Here is a 22,462-nt window from a genome sequence, read left to right as displayed (position 1 = left end):
GTTGGTCCAAGCCTCACAGTAGGGGCAACCCAAGAGCTGGCTGGGCCTCGTGTTCCAGTACATGCATCAAGTCACAAGGCAGGTCCCTGGGCACCTGTGAGGGGCTCAGAGCCCTAGGGAATGTCCTTGCCTGAGAAAGCATGACATTAAATAGTAAATGAAAAAACACCATAAAACGTCAAGAGATAGATTACCAAAGAAAGGAAATAGCTTAATATTTTATACCTTTATCCTGCTATTTGAGAAAGGGGTCCTACTTTCATTTTACATTGGGTCCTGAAAATTATTTGTGCAAGTAGTCCTGTCCATAGGCTCCAATCTTTTTCCTTTCAATTCACATATTGTTGAAGAATTTAAGTCATCCTGCAGATGTCAGTTGCATCCCTGTGGAATTGTTTCACATGTTCCTGTCCCCTATATATCATATAATTGGTAGTTAGATAGATATATGAAGACTTGATTAGATTTAGATTTTAAAGTATACTTAATAATTTTTAATTTTAATAATGCTTCATAATTTTATTTAAGTAATCTCTACACCCAGTGTGGGACTCGAACTCATGACCCCAAGATCAAGAGTCGCATGTTCTACCAACTGAACCAGCTAGGCACCCCATCCTAAACAGAGTCTCAGGAAATGCTTCCAAAGAAGCCAGCCTGTAACACTAGGTGATATCATCACACATATTCTATCACCTGTATATTCATTACTCTTAAAATATATCCTATTCCAAACACTCCTTTGAACTTGTTTAATGTCCTAAAACACAGCTCCACCTTATTGTGTTATGGGCATCTTGAGCTCTGACTTTGCAAAACTGACCCTTTCCCCCACAAACATGTTCCATTCTCTTATCTGTCCTTTTGACAAATGATATCATTATTCACTAAGTTCCCATATTCACAATTTCCTTACTTCTTCTATTAACTATCTATTGCTATGTCAACAAAGTATTCCTAAACATAGTAGTTTACAACAACAAACATTTATGATCTCATAGTTTCTATGGGATAGGAATTCAAGAGGGTTTATCTCAGTGGAAACTGAAAAGCAAGGAACATTTTCTGCCCCTGAGCTTCCAGAGTCTGGAGCAAGGGTACATTGATTTCAGCCCAATTTTACTCATTTTAGGCTTCTGGCCTGCAGAACTGAAAGAATGTATTCCTGAACTTTTAAGCTACCAAGTTTGTGGTAATTTGTTACAGCGACCACAGAAAACGAATACAGCAAGTATATGTAAAAGGTGAAGAAGCAATGAACAGAAGAATGCTCTGCTCTCAGGAGGTATAGGAGGCTGAGAAGAAGGCCAACTTTGGTTCAATATTGCTCCATAAGAAAATAAATGAGAAGGAAGGACGGCTGAGTCTTTTGTCTATAAAAGAGAATGTAATGGGGTGCCTGGGTGGCTCAACTGCTTAAGTGTCCAACTCTTGGTCTCAGCTCAGGTCTTGATCTCAGGGTTGTAAGTTCAAGCCCTACATTAGGCTCCAAATAGAAAAATTAAAGAGAATGTAAGGATAAAGTCACCAAAAATTTATGGATAGTGTTGGAAGTTGTGTCTTATGACACTATATAAAATACTTTAAGGGGCTTCTGTGTACCTTTTTCTTATTCTAAGAGTATTTGAGCACAATTTAAGGTGTGAGACACACAATGTGTTACAAAGAACCCTGAAATGTCAGCTCAAGAATGCCCTCCAGAAAGGGTAAAAGAGCTAAAATCCCTAAGATCTGGTTTTCTGCTTTTCCTCCACAGAGCTACTTGGGCCAAACTTAATTTTGAAAACCAGTAAAATAAAAATCTTCCTAAAATGCTTGGGAAGGTACTATAAACTCTGGGGTTCTGTGGACCAAATTTCTGCTTGTAAATCTTGACTCCATCCTCTACTCATATCCAGCTGTGCCTTGGAGCTTGTAGAAGCCAGGTGGTTTTCTTCTCTCTCTCTCTTTTTTTTTTTTAATGATCAAACATTTGTTAAATCAGCAGTGATTTAAAACCAAAAGAACTGTATGAATGTCAAGAGTTGACTAAGTTCATCAAGCCATGGAAGCCTGAGGCGTCTATCTGTCTATAGTCTATTTAGACAATGTCTTCCAAATATACCAGTTATTCTGAAAAGCTGGTCAGAGTCGGTCAGACTGTCAAATTCCTCCTCTTTGCTTTTTGATTCCATGCTGATCTCTATTAATTCATTTTTTTTAAAATTTTTTCACCCAAAGTAGAGTTCAAACTCACAATCCCAAGATCAAGAGTCGCATGCTCCACTGACTGAGCCAGCCAGGTGTCCATTAATTCATTCTTGAGGCTTGTTCCAACATAACTGTACAGCTTTCTTAACATCAGTTGTTACCGGACTTTACAAATCTTTTCAACTATCTACTAAAAGATCCTTTTTAGAGTGAGCGGCTTATATAGGCAGCATCAATCAATCATTACATTTTGTTTCCTAGTCAAATACTCCAACACACAATTCAAGGATTGTCTCTTGCCATCTTTCAACATAGGCTAGTTTCTAGCGTCACGAAAGGAAGGGCTCAAGCGATTGAAGCATTGGCCCTTCCCAGCGGGCTTGGCCAGAGCTCCCTTTTCCAAACCTCCAGACAAAAGCTTTGCCCTTCTCTGTGCAACCACCCGCCCCTGGGCTGCAATAGGCAGAAGTTGAAACCTAGCTCTTCCCAGACAGGGAGTTGTCATTTTAAAGTGCTTCATTGGTTACTTAGTAGGGATTTTGTAAACTGAATAAACTAATGTATGTAAATGATTTAGCATAATTCCTGGCACAGAAAGAGAACTCAATGAATGTTAATCATAATTAATGCAAGGCGCCGTCATGTACAATTCGATTAGCAAGGCGTGGGAGACAGTTCAGATGTCATTATTATTTTCCAAAAGTGAAACGATTAAAATTTAATTTTGTTGGTTGAGGAAATAGGCCAACACGGAAGGCAAAATGTGACTTCAAGTTTTACCTGTGGGTATTGTCTGTACGTCACTAAACTACAGAGTTCACATTCTGTGAAGCAGGACGATGACTCTGGGACACTTGACCGCGAGAGAGAGAATGACTCAGAAAACAACCAGCTGCCTACCTAAGCGACGGTCAACTTCTCTCTAGCTCCCTGAACCGGTTCCGCCTCTAGAGGAAGGAGGCCGTCGAGATAGACGTCATCACGGAACGCCGGGGTTAGCGAAGGGAAATGGGGGAGGAGATTGCTCTGCTGCCTTATAAGGCTTCTTCCCATGATCCTCTCTTTCTCTTCATCATCTTTCCTTGCTCCCGGCTGCTGCAGCTATGAAGTGAGCAAGAACCCTGGGCTTCAATCCGCTTTCATCTTCGGGCAGAGCACCTCTCCCGCGTCCGGGGCTTGGTTTCTCCTTGCCGTAGACACTCTCCCTAATGGGTTTTTGCTTTTTGTTACAGGGTCGAGCTGTGCAGTTTCAGTGGGTACAAGATTTACCCCGGACATGGCAGGCGCTACGCCAGGACTGACGGGAAGGTGAAAGGCCACGTCGCCCAAACGCATCTTGTGCTCTTAAGAGGAGAGACCAGTCTGATTCGGTCTAAGCGTGTTCATTTACCGCATCGTTCTTGGTCCCTGAAAGGCTTGTTTCGGGGACCGCGTGTGCAGTGGTGGTTAGGATCAGAAGCCTCTAAGTGAACCGTTCTTGAGGTTTGATCTAGTGTGAATCAGGTCGGAAATAAAGGAGTTTGGGTAGCTCAGATGTCCCGGGCAATGGACCACCGAAGTATGTGGCTATTTTATGGGCATTAGATCATCTTAATCCCGGTGGGGACCGGAGCTAATACCTCCTGGAATTTGCTATCCCGCCCTTTTTTCTGTGATGTGAGCTTAGGTTTCCCTGCTTTCTGTGTAAGACAGGACAAACCTCAGAGACAAACCTCCCTGCCAGTTGTGTGACAAAAGGCTGTTGGTCTCTGTGGCCCAGATGAGGGGATAGAACTGGAGTATTAAGAGTTTCAAACGCAGCCTCCTGCGTTGTTTAATTGAGTAGGTGACAGCTTTGAACTCGTTTTTTTACAGGTTTTCCAGTTTCTTAACGCAAAATGCGAATCCGCATTCCTTTCCAAGAGGAATCCTCGGCAGATAAACTGGACTGTCCTCTACAGGAGAAAGCACAAAAAGGGACAGTCGGTAAGTAAAATACAGTTTGATCTTGTGGGGCTCTCAAGTTTAAACTGAGCGTCACTGGCTGCTTTGTAAAATTGTAGTAAATGAGACAGTCTGTGAAAGCGCTCTTAAACTGTAAAGCATCAAACAGTGAAAATGTTATAAGTCTCCTTATACATTGTAGGCTCACAGGAACGTGGAGTTGAAATTCGAAAGCATCCCCTTGCCAGAGTCCGATAAATTATATTAGGCACACTTGAGTTATAAGGCACTGTGGAAGTAATTAAGGGGTTCCAGTGGGTAGAAATTAAATAGTATGGTAACTTGGTTTTGAATATGTTTATAGGATTAGTCCTAAAGGATATCAGTGGAATCTTACAGCATACTAGTTTGTTCTCAAGACTGAATGTTTTTTTTTGAAGCGCTGTTTAGCTTGATGGAGATTTTTGAGGAAAGGTTTTAGTGCCATGGCGGTAGGATTCGTATTCAGGAGGCTGGGAATATTTTAGTGAACACCTCTTGGTGTTCACTAAAACATGATGATGAAAGACATCACTAGATATTGTGGGAGTTCAGGGGAAGGAAACATTTATTTCTAACTTAAAAGTAGATCTGACATTACCTATTAGCATAGTCCTTATCCAAAAGGGGTGGGGCGGTTACTAGTGTTGTTGAGGCTGTGGAGAAATTAGAACTTGTGCATTGCTGAATGTGAGATGGTACAAGCATTGTGGAAATGGTTTCACATTTTCTCAAAAAGTTAAATGGAACTATATCCAGCAACCCCACTTCTAGAAATACACCCAAGAAAACTGTAAACAGGAACTTAACACAGCTATCTATGCCAGTGTTCATAGCACTGTTAAAATAGCCAAAAAATGGAAATGGCCCATAAGTGGGTGAATGGATAACAAAATGTTACATACAGTAGAATATTACTCAGCTTTAAAAAGCTGGTAACTAGCCAATATGGATAAACCTTGAAGACTTTATGCTAATTGAAATACGCCAAACACAGAAATACGNATATTACTCAGCTTTAAAAAGCTGGTAACTAGCCAATATGGATAAACCTTGAAGACTTTATGCTAATTGAAACACAGAAATACAAATACAAATACANGAAATACGAATATTATATGATTCTACCTTTATGCGGTACCTATAGTGGCAAATCCATAAAGACGAAATAGAGGTTACCAGAGGCTGGGCAGGGGAAAGGAGGAATGGGGGATGATTATTTAATGGATGTGGAATTTGGAATGATGAAAAAGGTATAGAGATGAATAGCGGTGATGGTTGCACACAACGTTGTGAATGTTCTTAATGCCACTGAGTTACACACTTACAAATGCTTTAAGATGGTTAATGTTGCATAACTTTTATTAGCAAAAGTTTGAATTGTACTGTCTTGATTCCTGGACTTTCCACTAATACTTAGTAGCTTTCCTGTCATAAATCATTTCCAGTTGATTATTTCTTCCAGTGACAGTACTTTAAGTAAAAATAACATAGGTGAGTTGAGGTTTGATAAATTTTTTCAAAAAGTAAATTCTTTACCATAAACAGTCTTACTGAAATCACTTTTGAAGAGGGGCGCCTGGGTGTCTCAGTGGGTTAAGCATCTGACTCCTGGTTCCCGCTCAGGTCATGGTCTCATGGTTTTGGAATGGAGCCGTGCTGGGCTCCCAAGTTCAGACTCTGCTTTCTGCTTCGGACTCTTTCCCCACCCCACTCACACACACGTGCTCCCCTCTCTTTCTCTCAAATAAATAAATTTTTTTTTTTTTTTTAATCACTTTAGAAGTACCACTAGTTAACTTCATCAGTTTGATTTTTATCTTTTTTTTTTAAATAGACTTTTTTTTTAACATATAATGTATTATTTCAGTGGTACAGGTCTGTGATTTATCGGTCTTACACAATACATGGCGTGATTTTTGTCTTTAATAAAAAATGGATTTGTGAGAGATAACCAGTCTATAATTGGAAAGTTTATCTGCCTATTGCAGTATTTTACATATATTCTTTATATATTTCTTTCCAAATGGTTACATGAATTGTTTTTGTTGAATATTGCTATGATCTGAATGTATACCCCTAAAATTCATATGGTGAAATCTAACCCCAATGTGATGATACTAAGAGGTGAGACCTTTGGGAGGCTCTGCCCTCAGGAATGGGAATAGTGCCCTTATAAAAAAAAAAAATGCTGTTGATCAGGTGAGATCAGTCATTCTGGTCGTAGCAGCCCAAATGCACTAAGACAAATAAATACAAATCTTAAGATTTTGTTTCTCCCATGTTCATGAAGCAAGGTTCATATTTATGCTCCCATCTTTTTGTTTTGTAGGAAGAAATTCAAAAGAAAAGAACCCGCCGTGCAGTCAAATTCCAGAGGGCCATCACTGGTGCATCTCTTGCTGATATAATGGCCAAGAGGAACCAGAAACCTGAAGTTAGGAAGGCTCAACGAGAACAGGCCATCAGGTGAGGAAGCCTTCAGTATGAGCATTTCAGCTGTTGGGATGGATTTTGGTTATGTTTGGATTTATAGGCATAGGACTCTAGTTTGATGTTATTTTGTGTTTTAATACTGCATCTATATAGAAATTGCCAGTCATAAATATTGAAGTTTAATAATGCAGAAGTTTATAATATATACTTAATGATTTGTTGAAATTCTATATGCAATTAAAGCTACTGCATAATTTCTAATCTATGTTAAGCTTACTTGGTAGTTAATGACATTTATTGACAAACCCTTTGGATTTATCCTACAAATAACTGGCAGATGGGGAAGGAATATGATAATTCTTTTCCAAAACACTCTAACTCCTTGTTTAATAAACTACTCTTAAGGAGTAAAACACTTTGCCTTAAGTTATTTTTAACTCCACAGGGCTGCCAAGGAAGCAAAAAAGGCTAAGCAAGCATCTAAAAAGACAGCAATGGCTGCTGCTAAGGTAATTGTGAGATTGTCTTGGATTTCTTATTTAAAATAACAGGAGGGGCACTGGCTGGCTCACTCGTTAGAGCATGTGACTCTGGATCTTGGGATTGTGTGAGCTCAAGCCTCACGTTGGGTGTAGAAATTATTTAAAAAATAAATAGATAAATAATAAATAACAGGAAAATTTATTTTTAATCCAAATTGTGGTTAATGAAAGTTTCGAGTTTTTAAGGAATTTATTGCAAGGCTCCAATGAAAATGATGTTCATAACTGGTTTCGGGTGGGTGATTTCAGAGGTCCCTCTGCCAGACAAAAATTAGGGAAGGAGAAAGTAAAGGTGGCTCTTGCTTCTAAAGTTTATTTTAAAAAGTTTTAAATAATAGTACAGAGTTTGCCCAGCTTTTCTCAATGTTATCAATTTAGATAACTACAGTAAAATTTTCAAAGCCATTGGTGTCTGGTGACTAATGTCCTTTTTCTGTTCTACTGACAGTTCAGGATCCCACACTGCATTCAGTTGTGTCTCCTCATTTAACCCCTCCAGTCTGTGACAATATCTTTGTCTTTCATTTACATATATAGAAGTGGACTTCTAACTTCTCAGAGGGAGGGTAACTCTTAATATTAGAAATGTAGTTAAATAATAAGGAAAACCTAGAATGCAGAGAGAATCTGGATACGAGAAAGAGGTGATTTAAAAAGTTGCATGGAATAATGCCACATGACATGTTACCTTTTTTACAGGCTCCCACGAAGGCAGCACCTAAGCAAAAGATTGTGAAGCCTGTGAAGGTTTCTGCACCCCGAGTTGGTGGAAAACGCTAAATTGGTGGATCAGATTTTTAAATAAACATCTGACTATAACTAGACTGTGGTGTTTTTCACTCTCAAAACACAACTTATTGGGCCTACCTGTAATACTAAATATTTTTAATGAATTATTTTCTTGTTGAGTTACCCTTTCCATGGTAGACACATTAATTTTGTATTGGGCTTGCCTTTTGTTCACTGGTATTTCACCTCTTACCATTAGTTGCTTAAAACTTCACCTGTACTATTAATCTCTTGCTTCCAGAAACTAAGCTTAAATGAAGAGTACAACTTCATCAGCACATAAGTAGAATATGCTTTTAAATTTCCAAGATATTTTGTTGAGCTGGGAATTAGAACCATAGTTAAAATTGCAAAAAAGAAAAAAAAATTGTAGCCTGATGTTCAAGAAATACTTCTGCGTAAAATGTGGTGAGGAGGAGTAATAATTTATGTTAAGAATAGGACCCCTGCATGGCTCAGCCAGTTAAGCATCTGCCTTTGGCTCAGGTCAAGGGATTGAGCCTGCATTGGGCTCCCTGCTCAGCAGGGAGCCTGCTTCTGCCTCTCCCCCAACTCATGTCCCCATTTGCTCTGTTTGCACTTTCTCTCAAATAAATAAATAGGAAATCTTTAAAAAAAAAAAAGACTAGGGTTGCACTTTGTAGAAAGTAGGTCATCTTGTGTACCACGCTGTCAAGTCGGAAGACTACAACAGTGAACAAGCCACAGCCTTGTTTGAGAAACATGCTTTTACACATAGAATACTTAGGTGAGGGTAAAAATCACACATCCCACCCCCTCTACACATACACCTACATTCTATCCAAGGTGATGGAACTGATGATCTGTCTAGATGATGTTAAATTCAGACATTGTACTAGGTGTAGGGAATAAATAGTCCTTTTGGGGAACTTGAAAACTAAAAATATATGTGAAATCAATTTTAAATATAGCAAGATACATTGACTTGCTTAGAAACGTAAGATTTTGGGGAAAAATTTTTATTGTGGTAGTGTTAATGAAATTACTGGGAAAGTAAGACTGTTACTTAGCTATGAACAAGGAAAGCATAACCAATCAAAATACCCAACGTGAAATCAGCTATAGATTTCTAAATTTTGGACATAAAAAATGTTCTTTTAAAGAGCTTTTCTGACTTACATTTTTATAAAATGAAAGTGCCAGTTCTGATTACCTTTGATTACTGGGTAGCCTGTGCCCGGCAGGAGCTAGAAATAAAATACTAAATACCTGTTTTAGGAGGATGGCAAGTTTAGCTTTTAGACCAATTAGACCTTCTGTAAGACCTTTTTCTTTGTATTGGCCCAAAGTCACAGAGGCAAATCCAAGTATGGTGGGCTTCTCAATGCTTTCACAGGTTTGGTTTTGTTTTTGGCACAGTTGGGTGTAGGGAGATTTAAGTTTTTCTTACCCATCACCACGACTTGTTTTTATTTAAATCTATTTTTTAAATTTAGAGTCGATTTCACAGCTGAAGTGTGATGGTGCTAACCCAGCGCACAGTTCAAGAATTGATTTGGGTATCTGCTTTGCGTGCCCCACTCCAAGGAGGGGAGGGGGCGCATCGCCACATTCTAATTCCTCCTCCCTTCCTCAGCTATCTCAGTCTGTGGATTGAGCGACCCTAAGTAAATCCCAGGTCTGGTGGTAGCTCACGCACCTACAGCCAGAGTCATTCAAGGATGCTGCCTCAAGTATCTAGGCCATCTGTTAATTCCTGTAACCTCCACCCACAAGTACCACAGAGACTGAATGCATCCTATTTTTTGAGCCCAGTGTATTCACCTGTTGTCTGCCCCTAACCTGTCTCCACAAGGTCAAAGAGCCTCACGCAGCGACTACAGACTCCAGGCTGGGGAGGAGGGGTTGGCCTGCAGTTCTCAGGCGCCAGCAAAGCACTGTCAGTGCCTGACCCATTGTGAAGTAGGATGTCATAGGCCTGTGGTCTTGTCTGCGCTGCAGATTAAACCCACGGAAGGATGACAGCGGCCACCACTCTGGGCTACTCGCTAAAAATGTGAAATAGGACCCACAATGCACACTGGAAAATGCATTTCAAGTCGCCTCAGCCTTTTTGTGCATTCGGTAAATATTGGCTGTAAAATGGAGAATTCCCCCCCGCCAAGTTTATGTAAAAATACGTGCAAATGAAGGTGTAAGAGTGCTAGCTACTCTTCCCTACTCGTTGCCAACATCGTTACCTTTATATACAGAAAACTGCCCGTGTGTGCGACGATCGTTTCCAGAAAAATACAGACTATTCCATGGGTGATTTGGAGCCCACAGTGTAAGTTTAGAAATTACAGTAAGTTCTATCATTGAGGGACTTGGATTTTAAACGTTTAACTGGAAACCACATTTACATGTGTATGAGGCTGTCTTTGGTCTTGTGTCCACAAGCTTACATTTTACTAAGAGCCTCAAAGTCTGATGCTTTTATGTTGTCGGGGTATCTCAGAAGGCAGGAGGGCGAAAAACAGACCCCTCTCTATCTTGGCGTACCTCGGACAAGATAACAACAGCCCACCAACTCCTACACGTGCTCAGAGCATGGGAAAGGGGAAAAACAAAAAGGGAAATTGCCAGGACTTAAGATGTCTGATCGAAGCTACTTCGGTCTCCCAGGAAGGGCCTACCCGCTTCCAAAATGTCCGCCCGCAGTCCTGACGTCACTTGGTCGGCTTCATCAAGCCAGAAAGCCAGTGCGCTCCAATCAGGACTCAGTCCCCTCACCCACTGCCCTTGATCACGTCACTTCCGGTGGTGCAGCAGCCATTTTGTCAGTCGCCAGCGGATCCCGCGCGCTGGAGAAGTGCAGTTCCCCCTGGTTACCAATTCGTCCGTTCTCCCTTCGCGCTGCGGGCGCCGTCGAAGAGCACTCACCACTGATACAGCCGTTCCTCCCTACAGTGCCGCCGCCACTGTTGCATCCGCCCGGAGCTAGTGTGCTGTCTTCCTCCCCCACCACTGACAGGCGCTCTCAGGGAGCCGCCGTCAGCGATGTCAAGCGAGGAAAGCTACCGAGCCATTCTTCGCTACCTGACAAACGAGCGTGAGCCGTATGCGCCGGGCACCGAGGGCAATGTCAAGCGTAAAATCCGCAAGGCGGCCGCCTGCTATGTGGTGCGCGGTGGGACTTTATACTACCAGCGACGGCAGCGGCACCGCAAGACCTTCGCGGAGCTGGAGGTGGTGCTGCAGCCGGAGCGGCGCCGGGGGCTCATCGAGGCGGCGCACCTGGGCCCGGGCGGCACTCACCACACCCGGCATCAGACCTGGCACGACTTGTCCAAGACTTACTGGTGGCGAGGTAGGACCTCGCCCGTGGCGAGAGGGCAGGCGGCGGCTTGTTGCCCAGGCAAGGCCCGCTGGCGGAGCCGGGCCTGTTTGTGCACGAGCGAGCTTGGGGTCCCAGGTGCCCCTCGCCGGCCCAACCTGCGTTCGGCCGTGGAGCTGCTGCCAGGCGGAGCCGAGAGGGCGGGGGACGCGAAAAGAGCCGCACTTCCCACAGGAAGGAGGCCGGGGAAGCTGGGGGCGGGCCCTGGCCCGGGGTGGGGCGAAGGGGGCTTCCCCGGGGGCCGGGCCAGCCGCCGGGAGGGGCCGGGACGTGCGGGCTGCGGCGGGCCCGCCTCCTCCGGCTGCGCTGTAGGCGATGGCTCCCCCTCCGGGGACGCTCCTGGGCAGCGCGGGGGGGGGGTGTTTGGCGGTTGTGCAGAGCTGCGTGTCGTGCCTCCTAAAAGCCTGTTGTGCTGAGGGTCTGGGGAGGGGACGGTCGGCCCCAAGCCTGGGCTGCTTGCTTCAGCCGTTTCCTCTAGGGTTTTGGCCTGCGGTTTTAAGGTTCTTTGGACCTGCTTGCCCATATTCCTCAAATTGTGCTACTGCGGCGTAAATAAGCAATAAGGCAATTGCGTGCAGAGGTGATTGAAGCGACTGTATGGAAACAGCCATCTTCAACTTCGATTATGGGGCAAGAATTCATTGTAAAGAATAGCAGATATCCTTCATTCTGAATGTTTTCATGTTCTTCCCTTTGATACTGTGAAAAGCTTTTTGAAACTGTGAGGCATACTATGTATACCCAGAAAATACGGTTACTGTGGTTGTAATAGTCAGGAAATAACTGCTCTAAAGTTTCTTGGCTCCTTGGGAACCAGGTTAGGGAAGGAGAGCAAGGGTCTTTGGGTTCTTTACCGCTCTTACTGTCCACAAAGTTGATTTACATTGAAACTGTTCGGTTAGAATTAGTGAAAGTTTTGCAGGCCCTGATAAGAGGTTTTGTCTGGGAGGATTCTGCCACTCACTCTCCTTATGGCTCTGGTGAAGTTGCGAGTCTCGGTTACTTCTCTGTGAATAAAGAAATTAGACTACTGAATACTTTCTGAAGTTCTTTTCAGTTTATGAACTTTGTCATCAGGCCTATTAATTGACGAACGAATGGGTAGTCCTTCCTTTTGTTCCTTAGAGTTCTTTCGTGTTTTCAAAAATGGTCCGGATCTGTTGTCTTCTTAAATGCTTTCCCGTCATTTATTTTCTATTTTAAACCAATATTTGAATGAAATTCCTCTAAAGGGACGAACGTGCGAGGGTAAATACGGAGTAATTGCTGCATTTTGTTAGGACTGGTTTGGTCAGACCCGGTTTTCTTGAGCAAACGTTTCAGGTTTGATATTTTATGACATGTTGGGATGCCTGACTAGTTCAGTCCAAGGAGCGTGCGAGTCTTGATCTCTGGGTGGTAAGTTGGAGCCCCACGTTCGGTGTAGAAATTACTTAAAATTTTTTTTTCAGGGGCGCCTGGGTGGCTCAGTCGTTAAGCATCTGCCTTCAGCTCAGGGCGTGATCCCGGAGTTCTGGGATCGAGCCCTGCATCGGGCCCCCTGCTCTGCTGGGAGCCTGCTTCTTCCTCTCCCACTCCCCCTGCTTGTGTTCCTTCTCTTCGCTGTCTGTGTCTCTCTCTGTCAAATAAATAAATAAAATCTTTAAAAAAAAATTTTTTTTCGAAATACTTTATGACATGTTAAAAATGACAATTACAGCTAAAAGTATAATTGATCAGACTTTTACATGCAGGTGTCGTTCTGAGCTCTTAATTTGTTTTTCACTCATTTCATCTTGATAAAACCTTGTAAGGTGGAAACATTTATACCTCTATTTTACAGATGAGGAAACTAAAAGCACCAGGAGCTTAAATATGTTAGAGGTCACACAGCTGACCTTTGTAATTTCACACTCTTAACCACTGTTAAATGGTGCTATAAGGGTTTAGTGTTAAGAATTTTCCTTCCCAGGGCCCCTGGGTGGTTCAGTTGGTTAAGCTTCTGCCTTTTGCTTAGGTCATGATACCCAGGGTCCTGGATTGAGCCCCGCATAGGGCTCCCTGCTCAGCTGGGATCCTCCTTCCCCCTCTTCCTCTGCAGCTCCCCCTCTTGTTCTCTTTTGCTTTCTCTCTCTTTTTCAAATAAATAAAATCTTAAAAATTTCCTTCCCTAAATTTATTATCTGTGAGTGATAGTGAATGCAGTTTGGTGGGTGGTTTTTGTTTGTTTTTTGGTGTGCAGTGTCTTAGACAAAAAACAGACCATGTTTATGTTTAATTGAAAAATGAAAGAGATACATTTGTGATTTGTATACATTTGTAAAATATAAAAGTGCTTTAAGCAACTAGGACAGCTATTCTTGAAGTACCATACTTATGGTACTAAACCCCTGACAGGGGAGACCCTGAGATCCTTTCAGAGGATCCACGAATCAAAATTATTTTCGTGATAATTCCAAGGCATTATTTGCCTTTTTTACTCCTTATCTCCCAAGTATACAGTGGCGTTTTCCAGGGGCTACGTGACATATGCTATATGGGAGTAGGTTGAATGCAGGAGCATATATGATGATCTGTCTTCTGTTGAGCCACACATTAAAAAGATTTTCAAAAATGTAAAGTAGTACCCCTTTTCTTACTAATTTTGTTTTGGAAAATAGAGATTTTTCATAAAATGCTATTTTGTTAATATGTAATGAGTTTGGGTTATTTGATGATCTCATTACTTTTATTATTTTAGTATAATAAGAATTTGGGACACCTAGCTGGCTCAGTCCATAGAGCATGCGACTCTTGATCTCAGGGTTGTGAGTTCAGACCACACGTTGGGCGTAAAATTTACTTAAGAAAAAGTAATAAGAATTCATAATTAGCATCAGAGAAGTTTGCCCCCCATTATTAGCTATTCATTTTAAAAAGTTTTTTTAGGGGTGCCTGGGTGGCTCAGACGTTAAACGTCTGCCTTCGGCTCAGGTCATGATCCCAGGGTCCTGGGATAGAGCCCCGCACTGGGCTCCCTGCTCAGCGGGAAGTCTGCTTCTTCCTCTCCCAATCCCCCTGCTTGTGTTCCCTCTCTCCCTGTCTCTCTCTTCTGTCAAATAAATAAAATCTTTAGCAAAAAAAAAAAAGTTTTTTTAAAAGTAGTTATTCATTTTGATATTTAATACATTAACACTTGGGTTTTCTTGTTTCTACTCAAGATACACATACTCCAAAGCCATTGTAGACTGTTTATCTGAAAGCTAATAAGATTTTTTAAAAAATATTTTATTTATTTATGTGACAGAGAGACAGCCAGCGAGAGAAGGAACCCAGCAGGGGTAGTGGGAGAGGAAGAAGCAGGCTCCCAGCAGAGGAGCCCGATGTGGGACTCGATCCTGGAACGCTGGAATCACGCCCTGAGCCAAAGGCAGACGCTTAATGACTGCACTACCCAGGCACCCCTGAAAGCTAATAAGATTTGATCAATGTAGGTGCCAAAAGAATTATTCCAGAGTCATTCCACTAGAAGTTGTATCAAGGACAGCTTGCTGAGATTGATTATTTATTCTGCTTTTTAGGAATGCTGCCATCATAAGTTATATATTGGTGCTCAGGCAAGTTTGTAGCAATGTCCCTCTTTTGCGTGTAGTTGAAAAACTCTGGGTCAGTGCCTAATGTTTACATATAGCACATTTCAGAATATAAAATGTAATAAATATTCTCGCCCCCCCTTATTTTATGCTGTATTGAATTATGTGCTGGAGTTTCAAAATAAATGATTCTCACCCCTGCCTCAGTCAGATGCTGATGCATGGGGATCTACCGTGAAATGCTTCCAAAATGTGAAGATAAAATTAGGAGGGGAAACTAAGATTAAAACTAGCAAAAAAACAAAAAAAGTAATAGGTTAAATTAGCTGCCTGCAGAAGTTCCTATCCTAAAGACTGATTTATTTTTATTTAGACTATGGGATACATTGATGCCACTGTTATTTGGTCTAGAAGAAGAGGATGTAATCTCTAGAAAACCCACCAAGAACTGGGTCTTTGTAAATACAGCTATAACTAACCATGGTAACCTTTTTGAAGAAAACAAAACAGATCAAGGAAGAACTAAAATGCATGGAGCTAGAAATGGGAGCCCCTGAACTGGGGGTGGTCGTTGTATCCAAAACTGACCAGGAAGGAGGTTCTTGAATAACTAACAGGAGCAAATCATTGGCAAATAGATTTTTCAAGCATCGGTCCTCAACCCAGGGACGATTTTGCCTCCCAGGGGACATCTGGTTGTGTCTGGAGACAGTTTTGGTTGTCAACTGGTGGCGGTTGAGGTTTTGCTGTTGACATCTATTGGGTAGAGGTCAGGAATGCTCGTAAACATTCTACGGTAAGAATGGACAGGACAGCCCTTTGCACCCTTCCCCACTCCAGCAGTCATCTTGGCCCAAAATGTTAACACTGCTGAGGTTGAGAAACCCTGTCCTAGGGTAAGAAACTGTTTCTCAGGTTGTTTTATTAGAGGATTACCCACTAAGGACTTTCATCTTTCTTTATTTTGATTCTGTGCTTAGTGAAGAATCTTTTAATGGTAACTTGGTGTTTTATATTGGTTTTTTGTTTTTGTTCTTGTTTTTTTGAGTACCACAGAGGTTGATCAGTTAAGTATTACTGTATTTAACAAATACTTATGTAGTAACTGTGTGTCATATACTGTTCAAAGGGCTTTATAAATATTAACAGTCATAACAGCACCATATTGTTATTCTGTTTTACAGCTGATGACACACAGGCATAGAGAGGTTTGGCAACTTGGCCATGGTCACAAAGCTAATTAGTGGATTCAGATTTTGCTTCTTAAGTAGTTTGAACCCCTGGCAGTAATGTAGTAAATTAACTATGTTCATACATTGATGCCTTTTTAGTGGTTAACCTGAGTCAGTCTTTCAACTTAATTCTGGATGAATTAAAGAGGTCAGGTTTCTGAATCTGTAAAGCTAGGTTTAAGATGATCCCATCAAACCCTTAACACTCAGATGAAAGGACTTGAAACATATCGGGTCCCTTTTGAGACAATTGACTGACTATCATACATTAATAACTTTTTCCTGCAGTAGTTATTATTTCATCTTTTTCAAATGCTTCCTATGTTGTTTCTCCAATACCATTTTAACTCAGCCAGTTTATAGTGTAATCAGACTTCTGCTGTATGCAGAATATACTGAACTGTGTAGAATCATAAAATGTTTGGAAATACAGCCAAAATTAATTGGGAAAAAATGCCGCCTTCTTTGTTTATTATGAACATGGGAATTTCCTTCCACATTCTCTAAGTATGTTTTTTACTTAGAAATATATTCTCAGGGTGCTTGGGTTGCTCAGTCGGTTGAGTGTCCAACTCTTGATTTCGGCTCAAGTCACAATCTCAGGGTCTTGGGATCAACCCCTGCATCAGGCTCCTTGCTCAATGCGGAGTCTGCCTGGCCCTCTTCCTCTTCCTCAGCCCTATGGCCTGCACATGAATGCATGTGGTCTCTCTCTCTCAAATAAAATCTAAAGAAAATATATATTCTTTTGTGTGTCTTCTGTTCATATACACATTTACTCTTTTTATTAGTATAGTGGACAATATTATATTAGTTTCAGGTGTACAACATAGGGATTCAACAATTATATATGTTATGAAATGCTCACCATGGTAGGTTTAGGTGCTATATATCACCATAGACCGTTATTACTATATTATTGATTATATCCCCTATGCTGTAGTTTTCATCTTCATGACTTATTTATAATTAGAAATTTGTACTCATTTACTTTTTTTATTGTGGTAAAATATACATTATATAAAATTTACCATTTTTAAGTGTACAGTTCAGTGGCATTAAGTACATTCACATTGTTGTGCGACATCACCACTATTCATCTTCAGAAATTTTTTATCACCCCAATCTATGTACTCTTTTTTTTTTTTAACAAAGAGAATGGACATATTTTTTCTTTTTATTTTAAGTAAGCTCCACGTCCAATGTGGGGCTTGAACCCACAACCCCGAGATCAAGAGTCACATGTTCTACCAACTGAGCCAGCCAGACACCTCTCCATGTATGTAAAATATATGTATCTATCCAGCTTTTTCATCATTTTAAAAAAATCTGCTCACTCTGTACCTCATATTGGTATAGACTTTTTATTGACTTTGGCATTTAGAGACATTATAATATATATTGTCCTCTAAATATGCACATGTGAATACCTTTCTTATGGAAGTTTTATTTAACCCTAAGCCATTACTTCCTAAGTTATGTTTGGGATGGGGGAAAGGAGGTTTATGAACGAATAAATTTGGCAAATTCTTGTTAAACAAATTTCTTCGACTGTAGAACTCTCAGAGGTTTGAATATGATAATATCTATTATGTGTGTGTAAAATAAGAGTATAATTTTCTGAATTTATTAGTCCAGTGTATACTTTTTTACTAAGTATGGGACATAATACAATTTTTTTAAAGGTTTTATTTATTTCTTTGACAGAGAGATTTAGCTGTCACAAGCTGGGGGAGCAAGAGGGAGAAGCAGACTCCCTGCCAAGCAGGGAGCCCAAGATGGGGCTCGATCCCAGGACCCTGAGATCATGACCTGAGCCAAAGGCAGCCACTTAACTGACTGAGCCGCCCAGGCGCCCCCGGGACATAATACATTTAAGAAATATTGCTTGAATATTATCTGAAGGTTGAAAGTGCAAGGAACCATGGTATAATTTGACATCTTGAAGTTCTTTTCAGGAATTCACTATGTATCTCTATATTATTTTAGCTTATTAATGAGCCTATCATTTACATTTTACTTGGGGATTGTGGGGGGAGAATTTTCCATCATAGTTATAGACAAAAGTATTCCTGTGTAAGTTCGCATAATATACTGAAAATCACATGGCTTTTGGAGGCCCAGTTATGCAATTTAGTAGAAGCAATTTTGGACAAGTTTCTTACCTCTTAGGGCTTCATTTTCTCATTTGTAGGATGGAAATTAATTGGTTTTACCTTACAAGGGTGATGGTGGGTGGGTGGGGGTGTGTGCTTGTATGTAGTGTTCTTCCCTGCTCTTTACCCCTACCCTAACGTGCTGAGCTAGAAGTTGAAATTCAGAATAGGGTTTTGTGAGTGGCTTATGTACAATCTAATTTTTGTTAGATTGTGTACACTGTTTTTTCATACAACCCTAAAATCTCATAACTTTAAAAAATGAGATTGATTTTATACTCTCATTACAAGTTGTGGTTGTTTAGGTTACAGTTGACTCCACCTGTCTTTTTTCATCTGCAATTCAGGCTCTGAAGGATGGCATCCATCTGGAACATACTGTTATTTGAGACAGGGGGCAAAGATCAGAGCATTGATGGGAAACTGTGCCTCTTAAAGCTTCTGAGACATGGCACACGTCATATTTATTCATATTCCCTTGACCAAAGCAAATTGCATGGCCAAGCCTGATGTTAGTAGGGTGGAGAGGTAACCACATTATATTACTGTTCATGAAGGTCATATTGGCATTTTCATATAGTTCCTATAGCATGAATGGGTTGCAAATCACATGGAAATGGGCACTGCTACATAAGCATCTTATGTGGTGGGGAAGTGAATAACTAGGAATAAACAAAAATAAGGATGGAAACCATCATTTATAACCTTACATTTATGAAAAAATGTACTTTACATTCTAAAGAAATCACTTTTACATAATTTATGGGATGTGTGTGCCTGGACATATGCACTCGTACATCGGTATACATAGATTAACCAACAATAAATAATTTTCAGGGGCGCCTGGGTGGCTCAGTCGTTAAGCATCTGCCTTTGGCTCAGGGCGTGATCCCAGAGTCCTGGGATCGAGCCCCACATCAGGCTCCTCTGCTGAGAGCCTGCTTCTTCCTCTCCCACTCCCCCTGCTTGTGTTCCCTCTCTCGCTGGCTGTCCCTCTGTCAAATAAATAAAGAAAATCTTAAAAAATTAAATAAATAAATAATTTTCAATTTTCAAATGAGAGCGGCATTAAATTTGACTTGTTATTTTTATTTTTATTTTAGGTATATTAAAGCAAGTGAAAGATTACATTAAACAGTGTAGCAAATGCCAGGAGAAGCTAGATCGCTCCCGTCCAATATCAGATACTTCAGAAATGCTAGAAGAATTGGGACTAGACCTTGAATCTGGAGAGGAAAGTAATGAATCAGAAGATGATCTGAGCAATTTCACTTCACCTCCAACTGCAGCCTCCAAGCCTGCAAAAAAGAAGCCAGTATCCAAACATGAACTTGTATTCGTAAGTGGAACTTTCCATTCACCTTTAACATCTGTAACTAATGTAGTAGTAGTTGTAGTCTTGGTGAATTTTTTCTTAAAGTACTGAAACTCCTTGAGTACTGACACTGGGAATTTAAGTAAGTCTGTGTTTCAGGTAATGCACTATGTTGTTACATACACTAAAAGTATGCTAATACTGCTTTTTCATTAATCATAAATACTCCTGTTGTTTCTTCTCTTCAGAATATTACTTGGTTTGTTGTTAATCATTCTTCCTATCTTTTTAAATGGTATATTGGTGCAGGTAGACAGAATACATTTCTGGAAGCAGTCTCTAGGTCGTGAAACAAGGTAAAATTAAACTGGCTAGGCTTTTGTTTTTTATCTGCATTACTTTCATACATCATCAAATTTCTGACTCGTAGGAGGAGGCAGCAAGAAGTGAGATGCAGGTTTTCATTGGGTCAAGTAGAATGAACATAGCAGAAAATAGTGAGAATGACCTAGCTTTTTATTTAAATATATAGATAATAAAGAATATCTGGCTGTTTCTTCATGTTAATTAATGGTGTCTTTAAAAGTGAGTAATGTGTCATGTTTCAAATTCTGTTAAAGGTAGAAATACATATGATATATAATACAACTCTTGGTCTTAAACTTATTTTGATAGGTTGACACCAAAGGAGTGGTGAAACGTTCTTCTCCAAAACATTGTCAGGCTGTCTTAAAACAGCTCAACGAACAGAGGCTCTCCAACCAGTTCTGTGATGTTACTTTGTTAATTGAGGGAGAAGAGTACAAAGCTCATAAATCTGTTTTGTCAGCTAATAGTGAATATTTTCGAGATCTTTTTATTGAGAAAGGAGCTGTTTCCAGTCATGAAGCAGTGGTGGATCTTTCTGGTAAGAATTTTCTAATACTCCTGCTTTTTGTTTGTAAGTACCTACTGGAAGAAGGGCGTGTATGTGTGTGTGTGTCTTAGAAACTCAGGATTTATGCTGCAGTGGGAGAAGCCCACTTATAGTAGTAGACTAAGCTCAATTGAAAAAGTCCTTCCTTTCAGCAAGTTTCCAAGGTATGGTTATGGAAAAGGCTGTCATTTTCTATCACTACCTCTTAGGTGAGACAAATGTAACAGTAGGAAAATTTCTGAGATTTACATGGCTAAAAACAGTTTCAGAGAAATTCATAACCGCATCAGTATTATATTACACTAAGTGAATATGTTATTTAAAAATTGTTTAAAAATTGACTTCCCGTATCTTATGTTTTGGAACATACAGAGCACTTTTGTAGGTCTGTTGTTTTTCATTTTTAAAGATTAATTATCAGAATTCATTAGTTTCAGTAGTCAAACTGTTAATGCACAATAATCAAAATTCTAGGTGTGGCTTTTTTCCTTTGGTTTTATTGTTACTGTAAATGAATAATTTGATTTTCTCTTGGCTCACTAGAACTTATGTATTGGCTTAGGAGTCAGCCAATGAAAATTTAGGAAGAATTAAAATAGGTAACCTTATTTATACATTTTCTCATAATATTAACTTACTGTAACTCTTTGATAATTGAATTACTGACATCACTGTGTGAAATATCATTTCCCTTTTCTGAAACAAAAAAGTGACTTTATCCGGGTATATAAATACTTAGTTAACCACTGATCCTTTTCCACCTTATACTTTTTTTTTTAATATTGTATTTAAAGTAGACTTCACACCCAACATGGAGCTCAAACTCATGACCCCAAGATCAAGGGTTGCATGCTGTACCGACTGAGCCACCCGGGTGCCCCTAAATTATACTTTTTAAAATCTCTTGTTCTGGAAAGACAAATACATATATTTTTTCTTTGCAGTAGCTATGTTTAAGTATTAAAAAATATTTATTAAGCATCTGCTGTGTGTGAAGAACAAGCCTGGGCTCTGGGGATACAATGATGAGCAAAAATTTTAATGGAGCATAGAATTGCATTACATTTTAGATTAGTGATATTTACTTTTTCTGGGTTTGATGACTCAGGAGAAAATATGTCTTATACTGGGCCATCTGAATAATAAAATTCATCACGGATGTAGTCTTTTGATATAAGTCAGCTTTGGAATTTTTTTCCTATCTTTTATGCAGCTGAAGCAGAAAGAGAGGTGTATGAGTGTTGTTCTTTTTCAGTTTCTCAGCAGCTTAGCAAATGAAGTGTCTGCCCCAAGTTAACTGCAATACAGCATCCTGATATTCCAATAAAATACCTCATGTATTTTTTTTATCTTATATGCTTATTTTTATATATTGTGCAGCAAATATAAGTCAATAGGCAAAGTAGATTGTTTTTATTTGGTTTAAATATTAGGTAAAGAATATAAAATACATGTACAGTATGAAAAGATAAAATGTATATCTTTTTTAATTACCTCGTTAATGTAGTTGAATTAATCAGTGTTTTCCTTTATTTATGCTTGTAAGAAATTTTTCTCTAAGTCATAAAGACATGTTCATAGATTGTCTTTTTAAATTTTCATAGTTTTTCATATTTAAGTTTTAATCTGTTTGGAATTTATTTTTGTTGGTGTGAAATAGGTGTTTGATTTCATTTTTTTCCCATTTTGATCATCACTTGTCTCAGAACCCTTTAGTGAAGACTCCGTCCTCTTCCTGTCAGTTGACCATACAAATTTTCTAACAAAATAAAGTTCTCCATGTTTGCTACTGATTCTAGGCTTTGTTCTAGTCTATTGGTTGTCTCTCCATACACTATTTTCACTTGGTCTTAATTACCTTACTTTTATAATAATAAGGAAAGTCTCCCACATTTATTATTCAGGTGGGTCTAACTCTTTACTCCATAAAAACTGTAAAAGCGGCTTGTCAACTTACACATGAGATAGTGTATTTTGGTAGAGATTACGTTGAATTAATAAAGTTTTAGAGATTTATCCATAACAATCTCAAACAT

At 39.9% G+C, this 22,462-nt stretch overlaps 3 protein-coding genes across 3 annotated transcripts in view; 2 read left to right on the top strand and 1 right to left on the bottom strand.

Moving 5' to 3' along the window:
* CEP97 (centrosomal protein 97) overlaps positions 1 to 3,127 on the bottom strand; it is a 43,724-nt gene extending 40,597 nt beyond the window's left edge. The window contains exon 1 of the mRNA XM_002917070.4: positions 3,091 to 3,127. The gene's annotated coding sequence lies outside the window, so the exon portion shown is untranslated. The remainder of the gene's footprint in view (positions 1 to 3,090) is intronic.
* A 295-nt stretch (positions 3,128 to 3,422) lies between these two features.
* On the top strand, positions 3,423 to 7,930 carry RPL24 (ribosomal protein L24; the record flags this gene model as incomplete). The annotated part of the gene is given in 5 exon segments (NM_001304866.1): positions 3,423 to 3,498; positions 4,045 to 4,155; positions 6,485 to 6,621; positions 7,034 to 7,097; positions 7,830 to 7,930. Coding segments are annotated over 5 exon segments (469 nt in total), but the record flags the coding sequence as incomplete, so codon positions are not given.
* A 2,764-nt stretch (positions 7,931 to 10,694) lies between these two features.
* Positions 10,695 to 22,462, top strand: part of ZBTB11 (zinc finger and BTB domain containing 11) — a 31,358-nt gene continuing 19,590 nt past the window's right edge. Inside the window, exons 1-3 of the mRNA XM_002917072.4 lie at positions 10,695 to 11,229; positions 19,299 to 19,534; positions 20,186 to 20,417. Coding sequence (XP_002917118.2) covers positions 10,920 to 11,229; positions 19,299 to 19,534; positions 20,186 to 20,417 — 778 coding nt within the window. The 5' untranslated portion in view covers positions 10,695 to 10,919. The remainder of the gene's footprint in view (positions 11,230 to 19,298; positions 19,535 to 20,185; positions 20,418 to 22,462) is intronic.

The sequence above is a fragment of the Ailuropoda melanoleuca genome, chromosome 1, assembly GCF_002007445.2.
Source record: "Ailuropoda melanoleuca isolate Jingjing chromosome 1, ASM200744v2, whole genome shotgun sequence".
NCBI classification, from domain to species: domain Eukaryota; kingdom Metazoa; phylum Chordata; class Mammalia; order Carnivora; family Ursidae; genus Ailuropoda; species Ailuropoda melanoleuca.
This window is presented reverse-complemented; position numbering and strand designations above follow the sequence as displayed.